The 16,961-nt window shown below is 41.9% G+C and overlaps 1 protein-coding gene across 1 annotated transcript in view; it reads left to right on the top strand.

The window, feature by feature from the left end:
* Positions 1–16,961, top strand: part of syne2b (spectrin repeat containing, nuclear envelope 2b) — a 199,714-nt gene that overhangs the window by 131,184 nt on the left and 51,569 nt on the right. The window contains exons 88-104 of the mRNA XM_085768285.1: positions 1,724–1,891; positions 3,002–3,196; positions 4,502–4,606; positions 5,472–5,591; positions 6,353–6,553; positions 7,032–7,205; positions 8,193–8,300; positions 9,482–9,675; positions 9,799–9,937; positions 10,531–10,773; positions 12,302–12,463; positions 13,471–13,647; positions 13,778–13,933; positions 14,695–14,871; positions 15,329–15,499; positions 15,606–15,739; positions 16,522–16,726. Of these exons, the coding sequence (XP_085624411.1) occupies positions 1,724–1,891; positions 3,002–3,196; positions 4,502–4,606; positions 5,472–5,591; positions 6,353–6,553; positions 7,032–7,205; positions 8,193–8,300; positions 9,482–9,675; positions 9,799–9,937; positions 10,531–10,773; positions 12,302–12,463; positions 13,471–13,647; positions 13,778–13,933; positions 14,695–14,871; positions 15,329–15,499; positions 15,606–15,739; positions 16,522–16,726 (2,829 nt within the window). The remainder of the gene's footprint in view (positions 1–1,723; positions 1,892–3,001; positions 3,197–4,501; positions 4,607–5,471; positions 5,592–6,352; positions 6,554–7,031; positions 7,206–8,192; positions 8,301–9,481; positions 9,676–9,798; positions 9,938–10,530; positions 10,774–12,301; positions 12,464–13,470; positions 13,648–13,777; positions 13,934–14,694; positions 14,872–15,328; positions 15,500–15,605; positions 15,740–16,521; positions 16,727–16,961) is intronic.

Here is a 16,961-nt window from a genome sequence, read left to right as displayed (position 1 = left end):
AAACGCTGGTCGGCTCGCCCAGCATTTCCACCAAACGGGGTGTTCCCACCAAACGCGATGAACGCGATTGAATCGCGCGTCAAATGAAATCGCGTCGCGCTAGACGCTCCAGTTTTGACGCTGGTTCAATATGCAAAAAACGCCTCGTCGCGGCATCGCGTCGCGCGACGAGCCCGCCCAAACAACAACATTTCTCCCACTATTTCATTCTCTGGCTGAGATAACCACCGTCGCTGCACTGTTCCTGTCCCTGTAGATGGGAGAGGAACAGCGGTGTGGGTCTGGCTGCAGGAGGAGGAGGAGACGGCTCCGTGAACTACTGTGTGACTGACCGCCTGTTGAGTGCTTTGGGACGGGGCGGCGGCTCGCAGCGCCCGCTGGTTGAAAACAGCAGTGATAACGGGCTTTCAGGTCCGAATCTCCAAACCGGAAAAGCAACAGTGAAGAGCTGTGGCTTTGCTGCCGCTAATGGGGATCTGAATAATAAACTAATCTAAACCAGAAAACTTCTAATATTGTCAATAGACTCGCTCTGACTAAACTGCCAAGGGAACACCAGTACGTCCGTACGTCAGCACGTCGGTGACGATCTCGAAGCTGATAGGCTGTCGCGGCGCGTCTTCACGCGAATTCGCCGCAAAAGTTCAATTATTTGAACTCGAGCGATGAAGCGTCATCGCGCCGGGCGACGCGATGGAGGCGATTTTTCGCGGCCAACGCGTCCATCGCGCCGCGCTATCGCGTCCATCGCATCGCCCGGCGCGATGACGCGACTAATCGCGTGTTTGCATTGACTTTACATGTAATCTCGACGCGCGATGAAGCGTCATCGCGTTTGGTGGGAACACCCCGTAATAATAACAAAATAACAATAGAGACAAAACCATAGATTTATCTAAAATGGGCCCATTAACAAGTGGTAACGGAGATTCATCCACATTATTATGAGACTTTTTTATTGTCGCGGAAGTTTTCCTCGTGGTCCCTTTAAGTAGATTTAAATGAGGTGAACTCATCTGACAGTGACTTCCTCTTCCCGCTCGTCACTGCAGCAGCAGGACGTTCACAACTCACTTCTGCAGGACGTTACAGCTTCCAGAGGGAATTATTCTAGATTTTAGTTTCATCATTTGAGATGAAGCTTGAAAATGTCTTTGTAACATCAGATCTTTACTAGATTTAGAGCAAAGTGCAGCAAAGACAAAGGAATCTGATAAAACTGTGACTGTTAAAACCTGAAGCGGTCTGAACATTTTATTGATCAGTCTGGTTCCTAATTAGCTGCGCACTGCTTCACTAAATAAAGAAAGAAAATAACCATCATTGTCCAACTTAATCAGTATCTAACATTAAATGTTGCATTATTTAATTTACATTTCTCTTTTTTCAGATTATATTATATTATATTAGATTGGTAAACTGTATTGATCCCAATTGAGAAACTGGTTACCACCAGAGCAGACATACGTAGACACACAGCCATGAAACATGGTTAAAAGCCAATAAAACAAGATTAAAGCATAAAAGAGCTGTAAAAATACCAAAAATACCAAACAAGACATAGGGTTAGGGGGGGACAAATACATTTAAATGAATAAATAGATAAATTGCCTGATGAAAACAAGAGAGCTCCACAAGTTTCAGAAATAAAGGACGATGTGTTTGTTTATTTCTGTGGATCAGATTCAAACTTCATCGCTGTGTGTTTGAAATTGCTCCTCAGACCGTCACCGTGGACGACTCCCATCAGACTCTGGATGAAGGTCTGTTCCACGTCCTCCACGAAGCGTCTCTGTCTCTGTCCTCCATCAACCACCTGCTGCAGTCGCCGGCCGAGGCGGCGCCGCGCGGAGGTGAAGAGGAGGCGGAGCTACAGCTGCAGCAGCTGCAGGTAGAGGAGCTCTGCAGCCACGCAGCAGGAAGAGAAGAGAGGAGGAGAAACATCTCAGTTCCTAGTGGGGCAGATGACTGCAACATTACAGGAGAATCATTCACTTCTGGAAACAAGCACCAAAATTGGCACACATACTCCTTAGGGATTGCTCTTTTGATAAAACCCATTAGGGTTAGGGTTACCCCGCCACCTAAAAATTAACACTTAAAGCAGAAGTAAGTGGTCCGGTCATTTTCGCTAATGCTGCGTTCCAGGCAGGCTTTTGAAATCGTAAATTACAGCTTCAAGTCACAACTTACGACTTTGTAGCGTTCCAGGCAACCCACTCGTGTTTTTCCGACCTGTTTTACCTGTGAAAGTCACTATAACGGCCACTCGTAACTTCTGACCCGTGAACTCGTACCAGATCGAACTGGTACGACTTCACGGTCGGAAAAATACGAGTTTCCTTGAACGCACCATAACAGTCCTCGTCGCTACGTCGCCACATTCACGGCGTTCCTTGGCTGCACACACAGCCCTGCATGCCGTTCTCTCTCCTCATTGGATAAAAACTGTAGGATACGATAAATGTTTTCTCCTCGGCTCAGAGCAGAGCAGAGTGACTGACAGACCCGTGTTTCGGTCCAAACACTCTATGTAAGTGATTGCTGTCGGAAGATAGAACTATTTAAGACTTATATTAACACAAATATATCACTTACTTCTGCTTTAACGTTAACATTTTTCAAGATGGCCGCCATTGAATATACTGTAAAATTGCATTTCAGAATACAATCGCAAAGACTTGTCCTATTTTAGTGATCTTGGTATCAAATAATACATTTTTCACTATGCAGAATCCGAATTTGGACCCATGGACTTACTCACTGGCTTCCTTGTACCATATATCAGTCCTTTAATCCTAATATTATGCTAAATTAGAGGTTCATTATGTCTGACTCGGCTAAAATGCACGGTAGTGTATATCGTAGTAGTGTTAGAGGTTTAGTATGTGTAGCATATTCCTGTACTAGGCTTCCAAGCTGGATATGACACAATCAGGTGTGTATTATTGTGTGTGATCATTATATCCTTCTTCACTGCCTGTGTCTTCTCCGTCTGTAGAGTCTGTCGTCAGAGCTGGAGACGCTGCACAGGGAGCTGGCCGCTCAGGGGTCAAAGGTCAGCGAGCTGCTGGGGTCGCCGGGGGGACGGCGCTGTGTGGACGACCTGGACAGAGTCCTGTCTGTGGTGCAGGAGACGCTGAGGAGCAGAGAGAGGCAGATGAAGGAGCTGCAGGAGGAGAGCAAGGAGAGACAGGTCAGAGTCCTTCATCATCACCATCATCATCATCACCTCCAACATGTGTTTACCATACAGATGTGCAGTGTTGGGCATGTTACTTTGAAAAGATCATTAGTTATATTTAGAGCTGCAACAATTAATCGATTAATGGAACAATAATCGATTATTAAATTAATTGTCAACTATTTTGATAATCTAATAATCGGTTTGAGTCGTTTTTTAAGAAAAAAAGTCCAAATTCTCTGATTTCAGCTTCTTAAATGTGAATATTTCTGGTTTCTTTGTTCCTTTATGACAATAAACTGAGTCTCTCTTTGGTTTGTGGACAAAACAAGACATTTGAGGACGATGTCGTCTGGTGGTTTGGGAAACACTGATTGATGTTTTTCAACATTTTTTAACATTTTATTGACCAAACAACTAATCGATTAATCGTTTAAATAATGGACAGATTAATCGATAATGAAAATAATCGATAGCTGCAGTCCTATGTAGTTATATTTCCCCAGAAAGTAACTTCATAATAAAAGTAAGTAATTACAAGGATTACAGGTAATTTTTATAAAATGCTCAAATGTATCAAATGACTTAGACTTCCCTCTGTAACCCCGTTTATCTAACTGCTGCACTAACCAACTCACTCAGTATCCCTCCACACAGACAGACTGAGCAACACGCTGTATCACTCCGCCGTTCAGCTGTTAGATCAGCGATGTGTGGAAGAGGCGGAGTCGCTGAGTCTGTCTGAGTGTCATCAGTAGCTAATAAACTAAATCGAAACCTAATCACATAAACTGTACATTTCAAGTAGAATTCACACAAATAATTCACTTTTTCTTAATTTCCAAGCACTTTTTATGAAAGTAGCTATAGTAAAGACTTCTTTTCTAAAAAAAAAAACTATTCCAACTTAACCTCATCATCATCAGTCCAAAACAACTCTGCATTTTCTGAAATAAAAGCTGCTTTGTCATATAATAGACAATGAGTGCTGAGTGAGTTGGTTAGTTCTAGATAAACAGCTTTTTTCCAACCATTTGATGAACTGATATATTGTACTGATTTATAATGTCCCACACTTAAACAGGTATATTATTTTTTGATGGGACTTCTTGAGTCAAGTAACCCATATTTTTGTCAGTAACGGTAACGGCGCTGTAACAGGGGAAACAGTAACTTTTTTGATTACTCGTTACTAAAAAAAAGTAACACCGTTATTCCTATCACTGCAGATGTGTGACCTCATCTAATCATGAATGAATCAATAACAGTTTAACTCTGAAGCTGTGATGAGCGATGTGGTCTGTCTAACTCCCACAGAGTCGACTAAACCTGCTGCATGCAGCCTTCACCTCTAACCAGTCCACCGTCCATCACATCACTAATCAGCTCAACGGGATGCTGGGACTCAGTGAACAGCTGCAGGTACTGTTTCCATGGAGACAAAGTACTGTTGTTATCATATGTACATGTGATCTGTACTGTAGTGAAGTGTTATTGACTCTTAGAGACACAGAGACACACACGTCTGTCCGTGTCAGCGCTGACACAGTGAACTCATAAGAGGTCGAAGGTTAAATCAACAAACCAGCTTGTTGTATTTTTAGAGCAGCACGAGTGGTGGACGTCCAGAGGTCAGAGGAAGTTTAACTGGACACAGAGACACTGAGGAGGTTATAATCTGCAGGAAATACCTCAATAGTGATATTATATCACATTATATTACAAATATTGTATTATATCAAAGGCCTCACTGCATCTGGCATGAAAATACTGTATACTCAAATTTAACATTATCCACATAAGAGTAGAAAAGATTAAATATATGGATATAAGATATTTACCCAATAGCATTTCATTTTCATTTTTCATGTTATTTGTATAAGAAGCAGGATGAAGAGAATTTATAATACCTGGTCCTTTCTTAAAACAAACAAAAAAAAGCTTACATCAGATGAAATGCCGTAATAATGAACCGGTTTACAGGCAACAAAATGCAAATCAAAAATCCATAACTATTCTGTTTTATTACATGTTTTTATATAATTTCCCAATTTTTAAAATATTTGTAGAGTTGTTTTCTTCAACTGCTAAGAGATTCCACCACCAAAATTAACATTTGTTTTAACTTAGTCTTTGCAATTTGGTGGTTGAATTCTGTTTGTTGTCCCATTAAACTGATACAAATAACTTCTGCAAATGAACTCTCTTAACTTCAACACCTGAGGCCTCATGCAGCAGTTTGGTGAACGTGTTCAGCTGAGTAACTGCACATGTGTTTGATCCCCAGGCGGTGGTGCAGATGCAGGAGACTCTGCAGCAGCAGGTGGAGCAGGTGACGTCTCTGCTGAAGGAGGCGGAGCAACATGACCTGTCCCCCCCCCTCACCCACCAGGCCACACAGCTGCAGGTAGCTGCTTGCTGTGGTTCTTAATTTTTTTTTACATCAAGGACACCTAAATTGACACAAATTAGACCACGGACCCCAATTGGACAAAATTCTGCAAACACCAGAAATACACAAATATTTGTTCTGAGACTGAGGAAAGTTACTTTTTTAGTCAATGTACGTTCAACTTAGGGCCAAAGGCGTGTATTTTTGGAAATATTTTAGAGACATTTCTGGAAAAAGTGGTACAATTTCTCCAAAAACATTAAGGGAAAAAAGTGGTAAGATTAAGATTTTAAAAAAAAGTTAAAAACAATTCTAGAAGAAATTGGTAAAATAAAAAAAATAAAAAATGTTTTCAATTCTAGAAAAAAATGGTAAAAATTTCCCCAACTTTTTTTTCTAATTCTAGAAAAAATTGGTAAAATTTCTAAAAAAAATAATAATTTTAATTCTAGAAAAAAAGAAGTAAAATTTATTTCTAAAAAAAAAAAAAAAAAGTTGAAAAAAATCTAGAAAAAATTGGTAAAATTTCAACAAATTTAATTCTAGAAAAAAATGGTAACATTTCTAAAAATTATTATTTTTTTTAATTCTAGAAAAAAGAAGTAAAATTTCTAAAGAAAAAAGAGTTTTAAAAAATTCCGAAAGAAAGTGGTCAAATTTCAAGAAAACCCTTTCAAGGTCTTCGCTTTGAGAACCATTGGTGTAAGAGACGGTCGGTCAATCTGCCTAAAGCGTGTCTGAATCCTCAGAGTGTGTGTGTGTGTGTGTGTGTGCAGGCGGAGCTGGACTGGTCTCTGGCTGGACTTGGGGGCCGCTGTGAGGAGCTGAGGAGCACCGTGGAGCTGCAGCAGCAGTACGAGCGGCTGGTCCACGGCCTGCAGGAGCTGCTGGCCCTGGGCCCTGAACGCCTCACACAGCGGCCGGACGCAGAGCAGCAGAGCAGAGCCGAGCTGCAGCAGCAGCTCATCGGCCACATGGTCAGTGTGCACGTTCAGACTGTGGAGGGAGTTTGATGTTTTAAAGGGATAGTAGCATTTTTTTAAAGTGGGGTTGTATGATCTACAAATAGCCCCTAAGTACTTTAATTGCAGTAGCAGACTCTCTGCACTCCTCCCATTAGCAACGCCAGCCCATAATAGCCCTGCCCAGAGATTTACAACATGCAAAGAAACGGCCTATTTTCGTGGCCTAAAAGAGGTTTTACGTAACCCTAACCCTCTTTTAGGCCACGAAAATAGGCCGTTTCTTTGGGTCCATTCACAACAATGTATGTTGTAAATCTCTGGGCAGGGCTATGGGCTGGCGTTGCTAACGGGAGGAGTGCAGAGAGTCTGCTACTGCAATTAAAGTACTTAGGGGCTATTTGTAGATCATACAACCCCACTTTAAAAAAAATGCTACTATCCCTTTAAAGATAAAAGCCTAAAAAGCTTAATGTCCTGGTTCTGTCATCAGAAGTTCTTCCAGTTCCTGGGCCAGCACCTGAAGGTCCTGCAGCAGCTGAGCCGCAGACTGCCAGACAGCGCCCTCCAGAGGTGGGACGGCGTGGTGACGGGTCTGCAGGAGGAGGTGACCCGGCTGCAGCAGCAGGCGCTGGAGAGAGGAGCCAGGATGAAGGAGACGCTGCAGGTAGTTCACACACAGACAGAAGGTCATTTATTTATTTATTTATTTATTTAAAGTGTGTGTGAAGTGGAGAAACAGTGATTTAGATTATAAGACAAAATGAGATAAACTTTATTGTCCTTGACAGGGAATTTATCTTGGGCTTTTATGTGTGCTGACACAGCTGTGCACACAACCACATACACATAGTGGACATCACACTGGACAGTCCAGAGTACAGGTGGTGGACATTACACAGATAGAGATGGTGACACAGCATCTTGACAACACTATGACATGACATGGCTTTTGTCAAGTGCTTCTCACTCTTGTGAAGTTTAACCTGCAGCTTCCCCCACTTCAATGACCAAGAATCAATTCTTTTATTTTGAAAGTTGCGAGGCCAAAAGCAGGTGAAAAACCTTAAAATACAAACACAAATAGAAATTTAAGAAAATGGAACCCAAGAAACCATAATCAATCAACATAACCTTAAACTACTATTCAATTCAATTAAATTCAAATTTATTTATCTAGCACCATATCATGCAGAAGCAGTTCAGAGTGCTTTACATATAGTACAACATATTAAAAGTAAACAGCGATAGATGCACAAAAGTTCATACACACAAAGACATTCAAAGAAATGCACAGCGAAACAGCAATAGATACACAGAATCTAGAAAACAGAATCTAGAACTAGAAATGAATCTTTAAAATAAATAGAAAATACCCACTTTTAAAGCACCCAAAATAAATTATACTGTTGTTGTCGACCACCTAGACTCATCGATCGTCTAGCTACACTTTCTTACAGAAGTTAAAATCAATAATGTATGTAATAATTTAAAAGAAACTGAATGCGACTGTAGACCCAGATGCATTTTAAAATCAAATCAAATAAGTAAGCCTAGTTTAAAATAAGTTAAAAGAAGTTAGGGCTGTGTAAAAGTGAAGGGAACAGAGCTGTGGATGTGTTGTGTAAATAATCTCCATCATCCTGTGTGTCAGGTGTGGTCCCAGTGGGAGGAGGACAGCGCCTGGTCCGACTCCCTGCTGGGAGAGATGGAGACTTCGTTTCCCATGATGCACCAGGAGGAGCAGCTCTGTGTCTACCAGGTAATCTGTCCCGGGTGCAGCTGCTGCTTCTCTCTGACTGACATGAGGTTCATTGTGATTTACCAACAGGGAGTTATTTGTTATTTGACAGTGTTCTCGTCTCCTCGCTGAAAAAAAAAATCTAATTGGTTCAATCAAATCCAAGCCGATTGGTTGTTTTCTTGTGGGGGAACACGATGTTCCTCGGCTCTGATGTGAGTTATTAACCAAGCAGAGACCGGCCTCCAACCAGGATTCATTCTGCTTCATATTCTCTGTTGTGCTCTGCTTCGGGGTGTCGAGGTACTGAAGCAGGTCCAGTGGTCCAGAGACAGATGAAGACAGGACAGGCTCACTGTTCTTTAACTTTCTGGATCACTCATTTTCATATTTAATATACTAACAGTAGTGTTGAATGCAGAAATGTTGTGTGTGTAGTGGTTCTCAGTTCTTATTAAAGTTCATTGTCATTCAAAATGTTCAGAGCAAGAAGAAACTAAATATTTTTACTCAGGTCCCAAAAATAAATAAGTAAGATAATCCAAGAGAATCAATAGAATTATTATTTAGACTCCAGCTCAATTTAAAGGAAAAAAACAGAAACACATAACATTTATAAAAGGCATTTGACAACAGCATGATGACAGCATTATGTGAACCATTCAGTCGACAGATACATTTTTACATCAGTTTTCTCAAAAGTGCAAGAAACGCATGAACTTATACATTACAAAACAAATCAATTGCACTGCACCATCTTGGTTTTCCTAGCAAATTATGCAAATAATCATTATAGGCAACCTGAAGTTTTTAGATGCTTGCCTTTCTATTTCTGCTTTTAGGTTACTGTATCTTGGTTACATATACAGTCTGTCAGTGTCGGACAGATTCAGTGAAACATGAGCGACAGTTTTTGGCTGCAGTTTAACCAAAATTAAACTAAACCCTTGTCTGTACCTCCGACTTTTCATTAGCTACATGGAATTAACCAGCAAAACCAGTGAACTGTCACACTGTGGTGTCATCTGCAAATCTATTTGTAAACTTGGCATGTGTGTAGGTAAAAGTTGGAAAAATCCAAGAAGGTTAAAAAAAAATCACCCTAATCATATCATATCTGATGGATGATCTGAACTAGATTCATCACCCTTATTATTAGTCTTATCATTGAGTTATGTTGTATACTCATGTATGTGCGACAGAAACTCAGCTCCGCTCTGGAGGAGAACAAGGTGCGGTTCGGTCGGATGTTGGAGGCGGGGCTTCAGCTGCAGAAGGCGGGTCACAGCAAAGTGGGCGTGGCCACCGCCGAGCTGGAGCGACGCAGGAGAGATCTGACCAAGAGGACGGAGGAGGAACGCTCCAACTCTGACAGGAAGAGGAAACTGAGAAGCAGGTGAGAGAGAAATCATTTATAAAACTAGTTCAGATGCACATTTATTTATGTTTTTCATTTGTTTCCAGTTGTGTCGGTTGTTGCAGAAGCGTTAACCAGCCTGTGTGTCTCTCTGGTGAACAGGTTCCTCTGTGACTCGGCTGCTCTGACCCACTGGATGAACGAGGCCACGGAGAAGATCAACAGGTGGAGTCAGACCGCCGTCATGGCCGACCGGGAGGTGGATGTTGAGCAGAGGCGAGAGCTCTACCTGCAGTGTGTGGTAAGAGGGATGGAGGATGGACTACAAAACCAATGTTCATATTACAATACAGAGTAATAAGGAAAATCAACAGGGCTGATTATCACAAATTAACGAAGTAATTATTCATAAACTTACAGACCTTAAAATTCAATAATCTTATCTGCTTCCAGAGTAAGCGGCCAGTATATATGAACCAAGAGGGATTTGTATGTTCACAGATTAATTAAAGGAGTCAATCTATGGAATAATTTAGAAATAGAAATGAAAATACACATAAGACACACTTAATAGAATCAAAAAGGGTTAGGGTTCAAAATAATTATTGTTTTGTTTATTTATGCTTAAATCATATGTGTATTGTTGTGTAGCTATGTGTATCTATGTGTGACTACAAGGTAAAAAAAAAAAAAGACTAAACCAAACTCAACTCAACTCAATTCAACTCAACTCAACTCAACTAACTAAACTGAACTCACTGAACTAAACTAAACTAAACCAACTAAACTAAACTAAACTAAACTCACTAAACTAAACTAAACTAATTCAACTAAACTAAACTAAACTAAACTAAACTAAACTAAACTAAACTAAACACTTTCATTCCACTTCAGGCTTTGACCAAAGAGCTGCAGGTCCGGTCTGAGCTGAAGGTGGCGGTGATTGGAGCCGGATCACAGCTGCTCCAGATGTGCGAGGCAGACCGATGCTCCGGTGAACATCTGGAGGACGAGGAGACATCGGAAGAAGAGCGTCTCTGCTCCGTCTCCGTCCTCCAGTCCCAGCTCAGAGAGACGGAGGTGAACTGGTCTGCGGTGGTGGCCGATGCTCCGCTGGTCCAGAGAACTCTGCACCAGGTGAGTCTGCTTTAATGATTTAAAGGGATACGCCAACATTTTTTTTTTTTACGTGTCTTGCCTCACTCCCAAGTCCATGACCAGCAGATAGACACCATCCTTTCGACTTTGCGTGCAGTAACAAGGGAGATAGAGCCGTATCGCCCGTAATTAGCTTAGCTTAAATGCTGGAAGTGTATGGGTAGTGTTAGCCTGCCTCCACCTAAAGTCATCAGAGAAACTCTTCAGCAACTCTAAACAGAAACCGGCGGGCCGATCTTCGTCTCAGAGCTGACAAAACTCTCCGGTAAGGCATCTTGAGCGGTCAAATGCCGGTAACGGGACGAGATCGGTCAAAACGGAGGGTTCAAGCAAAGACGCTTTATTTTGGTTCAAGCTAGCTACATCAAGGGTAGGTTAGCTTCCTATTTCAAAGTAAAAGCACCAATTCTATCGTCATGGTTTTCTGTATGTAAAAGGCAACGGGTGTTTTATTTTGTGAAAGTAACCGGAAGTGTGTTGGTCACAACGGCTAGCTTGAGTAGCGCCGAATTCGTCCGAACAGAATTGTAAACAGCTGGTATTTAGACAAATTAACGACACACTGCTGATCTAAACAGCTACTTTCTCACCTAAACATGTTTGAAATATGGATAAAGTGATATTTACAGAGTTTAGAGCTAAAATGAAATCAGCTTCTGACTGCTGATTTCGGCTCGGGTAGGAGGCAGGCTAACACTACCTATACACTTCCAGCGTTTGAGCTAAGCTAATTACGGGCGATACGGCTCTATCTCCCTTGTTACTGCACACACAGTGGAAAGGATGGTGTCTATCTGCTGGTCATGGACTCGGGAGTGAGGCAAGACAAGAAAAAAAAATGCTGGCCTATCACTTTAATGTCTCATTCTCTCAGGTTTTATCAAACTTTCTTTGGCCTTCCAACTTTTTCTGAATTTTATTTTCAATAATAATTTCTAGTTTCATGTTTATTTGTAGTTTTTTTTTTTTTTTAGTATTTCAAATATCACACCACAGTTTTCCTCACCAATTAGTTTTAAACATCCCCACTGTGCAGCACAAAGACGACCTGAGGACTCCTCTCAGCCTCAGTGGTGTGAAACCATTTTCCCCCCAAAATCCATCTGTCTGGATCTCCACCTCTCTCTCCTCTCCTCTTTCCTCCACCTCTCTCTCTCCTCTCCTCCCTCTTTTCTTTCCCTCTCGTCGCCCTCTTGCTGCTGCTGCTCTCATTACTTTCTGTTCCTCTCTACTTCTACTTCTGCTCCTCTGATTCGTGGTCTTTCTTTTTTTCTCTCATGCACCTCATCTCTCTCGTCTTCCTTTACAAGTTTAGGTCCAAATTTTATCTTTAAAGCTCATTTCTCACAAATGCATTTCACAAATAAAACACGACGTATACAAACAAATCACATGGATATTTTTTACCGGTAGAAAAATGTAAAAGTGTGAAAAATCTATAGGGATGAAACATTTTCTAAGAGTGGTTGAAGCTCAGGGTCATTTCTGTCCTCCTCCTCCTCCTCAGTGGTGGATGAAGGCCCAGAGCCAGCAGGGGGCGCTGCTGCAGCTGCAGCTCTGGCTCGGAGCCGCTGAGTCTCAGCTGGAGGAGAATCTCAACAGGATCCAACCGAACCAAACGTCCTGCAGTCAGACTTCAGACGTCACGCAGCTGCTCGACTTCTGCAAGGTAGAGCTGGAACTAACCGCTGCAGCAGATGTTCCTCCTGAACATCCAGGGCCCAGATGTTCAGGAAGTGTAATCTGGATCAAATTTATCTGGATTTTGAAATCCCTTGTTTTACAATCCAAGATGATGTAATCAACCTTTACTTTTATCCCAGTTTTTTAGAATTCAGATACAAACTTTTCAAGGTTAACAAATCCAAATAATGAGTGCTTACTAGGTCTGTACAAAACAGGTAGAATAACCAGCATGGGCTCACTCAGAGTTTATTTATTTGGGGTGTAAATGGGGTGTGTGTATTGTTTTCTATGCTATTTCTTGTTTCTTCAATGTCTGCTGTAATTGAAAAAGCCAGACTTTACTTATTCTGGCTGTTTAAATAATTAAAAAAATATACTATAATATACAGTAGGCTACATGAGTCAAATACATTGCGAATATTTTTTCCATGTGTTTCAAATTCAAACTTTTCAACTTTCAAACTTTCATCCAGTAGTTGGGTAAAAGTTCTTCATTTGAGGAATAATCAAAAGTTAACTTTCTTCACTTTATCACTATAATGGTTAAAATATCAGGTGCAAAAGATAACTCTATAAATGTATTATACAGTAAATGTTGTACACATATAAAAGTCGTACATTTCCTACGAGAAAAAGAATAAAGTCGTAAATTCATGACTTTATTCTTGAAGTTTATTTGTCAATGTGGCCCTAATAGTCCATTGTATATATTAGAATATACTATATACTGTATATCATATTTTGCCGATCCAACTAAAAGGTTTTGAACAACACAATCTTAGGGTTTGAGATGAAAAAAAAAGATTGGATTACTTGATCAAATCTGATTTTAGGATCCGTTTTTAGTTTTGAACGACCCATTTTCAAGATTTGATCCAACCTATTATCAAAAATCCGATCAGATTTCCTTTGTAATTACCTGGTCAGAGGTAGAAGTTTGTCCGTTTGCCTGTGTCTCCTGTTGACCGGTCCACGTCCGTCCCCTCTCAGGAGTGCCGGGTGGAGATGTCGGCCCACGAGTCCACCCTGGACCACGTGAACCAGCCGTTACAGACCTGCAGCACTGAGGACGACCAGAGGAGGCGCTACGAGCAAAACCAGTTTGCGGACGACGTCGGCCGCCTCAACCACCGCTGGCTGAGTCTGAAGGAGACGCTCGACTCTCAGGTCAGAGGACAGACGTCACACTGTCACAAGAATCTGCTAGTTCAGCTTCCTGTATGGACTCGACTGATGATTTACTGTTTTTTAATTTAAAGTTTTTTAAAAAGTCATGTGTTTCTGTGTGAATGTTCAGGTCCAGGAGCTGGAGCAGGATCTGAGGAGCCGAGCGGAGGCTGAGACCCGACTGAAACAGACCAACAACTGGATCGCAGCTCAGAACATCTGGATGGACTCAGCTCAGAAGCCCAGCAGCCGGACAGAGCTGCAGAGGAGCATCCACACCTGCCAGGTCAGGAAAAAGGACTCAGCCGTCCAACCATCAGAGCAACTTTAACAGTAGGTTCGTTACCTTTAATAGTCGGTGCAAGCTGTTTTTAGAACGGCGGAGCAGAGCCGTGAGCTGCTCAGAGCTACGCTACGGAGGCTCATGGGATTTCTTGGTTTCCCTCATCAAACTCATCAAATACACAATCCAACAACTCCACAACGCTCTGGTGGACAAGTTGTGACCTGCACATTCACCACACTATGAGATAATAACACAACGTTACCACACAGAGTTGTTTTAGAGGGAAATTCATGCAAAACCGCTGATGCGCGTTGCCTTCAGGGACAGTTTTTCATCAACAGTCTCTGCATTTACCTCTAAAACAACTCTGTGTGGTAACGTTGTGTTATTATCTCATAGCGTGGTGAATGTGCAGGTCACAACTTGTCCACCAGAGCGTTGTGGAGTTGTTGGATTGTGTATTTGATGAGTTTGATGAGGAAAACCAAGAAATCCCATGAGCCTCCGTAGCGTAGCTCTGAGCAGCTCACGGCTCTGCTCCGCCGTTCTAAAAATAGCTTGCACCGACAATTAAAGGTAACGAAACTACTGCTATGACTATAGGGATTATGGCAATGGGCCGATTTGCCAAAATGTTGAACTATCCCTTTAATTTACATAAACAGTCGTGTTAACTGAAAGATTTTGCAGAGAAACATAAACAGCTGCAGATCGTCTCTTAGTCATGAAACTGAACTAGAACTTTTGAATATGTGTTTCAGGAGCTGCAGGAGCAGATCAGGCAGAAATCTGCAGCGCTGCAGGAGCTGAGAGAGAAACTCAGCGGAGGAGGAGGAGGAGGAAGAGGAGGAGGAGGAGGAGGAGGAGGAGGAAGCAGCTGTGACCTCATCTCTCAGACGGACACATCCATGCAGGCGTGTGCAGCGCTCACACAGCAGGTAAAAACTGAAGAGGGGAGAAGTCTTATCAGGATAAAAGTCATGATTTACACACTCTACATTTCATTACCAGTGGCTGTTTGTTTTACCTTTTCTTTCTCCTCTCTTCTTCTTTTTTCTTTTTCCTTTTCCTAAGTGTTAGTCTCCTTTTTCGCATGTTTATTTCTTTGCTTCTTCTCTTTCTCTTCCTCATGTTTCAATTGTTCCAGCTCATCTCCATTATCTCCAACACATACACATGCTCATAGACACGCACATATACTCACACACAGACGGTTTTCCCTCACAACATCAATTCATATCTGTATCTGTATAAGTATTTGTCTTGTTTTGTCCTGTCTAACCCTTTAATATGTTGTTTTTTGTCTTTGTATGTCGCTGCTGCTTTTCATTCATCTTATAATAATAATAATAATAATAAACTTATGGTTTACAAGTGTTGTTTGTTGTGTTCCAGGCTGAGTCAGTGAGACAGAAGCTGCTTCAGGCTCAGCAGCTGTGGGAACATCTGGATCTGAGTCTGAGGCAGATGAAGCTGGAGACAGTGAGAGTCAGTCAGACTGTGGAGCTTCACTGCTGCCCTCAGCTCTGTCTGCAGGCGCACAGCGGTCTGACGGAGAGGCTGCAGGTAGGACAGCACAGACACTGACCAGATGTTCCTGCTGTTGGTTGGTTGTTGCACCTGTGACGTGTTTGTGTGTCTGTGTGTGTCTGTTGTTGTTGTGTGGAAGCAGCTTCTTCATGAGGAGACTGAAGCTTCAGCTGCTCAGTGGGACGGACTGAGTCAAACCGTCTCCTCCCTCAGAGACGTCCTCAGTCCTGCTGCTGTCGCCTCCGTCACTGTGCAGCTGGACCGACACAAGGACAGGTGAGACACACACCTGCTCTGGTTCTTGCACTGCTGCACCCCCATTTCATCTATCCGTCCCTGACAGTTGTTTTTTTTTGCGCACTGTAGCACTTTATTACACTGTATTATATTTGGTTTCGTTGTGTTCTCAACCCATCCTAGCACAACTCCATTAAGAAACTCTGTTTTGGTCTTTGCATTGTTGCATCTTCATCCATTTTATCCATCATAAATAGTCCATCTCACCTAAATCTATTAAATTGCACTACACTTCTTGTTTCTGTTTTTGTTTTATAATAGTGTCATGTTAATTGTCTTTCTTTGTAGTTTTTATGTCTGTTGGTTTCTGTTGGATACATGTGTTTGTTGTATGTGGTTTTCCTGTTGTATGAATTATGTTGTTATGTCCTTGTGTTCATTTTAATGGCTTTTAACACCTTGCCAGGAGGACTACAGTCCAAAACTAGCCGTTGGCGTTGACACTGGCACTTTTACATTTTTATTATGTTCATTAATGTGCATTGTCCTCCTTAAATAAATAAAAAAACAAAAAAAACAACAACAACACACACAGTTTCACTCTCTCACACTTCACTTCCTCCTCCTTCCTCCAGAGCAGCCTACTCTGTCGTATGAAGTATCCAATCATGTTGATAAGTTTTGTGCAATGGTATGGAAATGTTTGTATTGTTTGTTAAGTGGATGTATGTGTTTTTATTGGGTGGCAAAGCAGTTTCCCCGTTGGGGATCAGATCAATAAAGTTTTCTAATCTAATCTAATCTAATCTCCCGTCTTCCAGCTGGACTCAGGTGTGTGCAGCTCTGGACCAGCAGCTCCGGCGGAGCCTGGAGGTCCTGCAAGTCTGGGACGTCTACGCTGGACGAGCGGCGTCTTTCTCCCAGAGGCTGAAGACGCTGCAGAGCGACGCCACATCTGTCCTGAGCACAACACCTGGAGACGACAACACGGTGGAGCAGCTCGCCGCCAAGATCCACACAGTCCAGGTCAGAGAGAGAGGGAGAAACTTAAAGTCACAGAAACTAAAACGTGTCTTTTTGGTTTCACTTTTCTACAGAGGAGTGTTAGGGCCACTCATGAAAAAAAAATTATTAGTGAATTTTTTTTTTCATTATGCATTTTGATGTGTTCAAAAGTTGAAATGTGAAAATTTGAAAACACGTGATATGCTATCTAAGTATAGAGTTGCATAACCTACTCTCACCGTTTCACTCCAAGGAT

The sequence above is a fragment of the Trachurus japonicus genome, chromosome 22, assembly GCF_045865225.1.
Source record: "Trachurus japonicus isolate A0001 chromosome 22, Traja_1.0".
NCBI lineage: Eukaryota > Metazoa > Chordata > Actinopteri > Carangiformes > Carangidae > Trachurus > Trachurus japonicus.
Note: the sequence above shows the minus strand (reverse complement) of the source record. Positions and strands in the feature narration are given on the sequence as shown.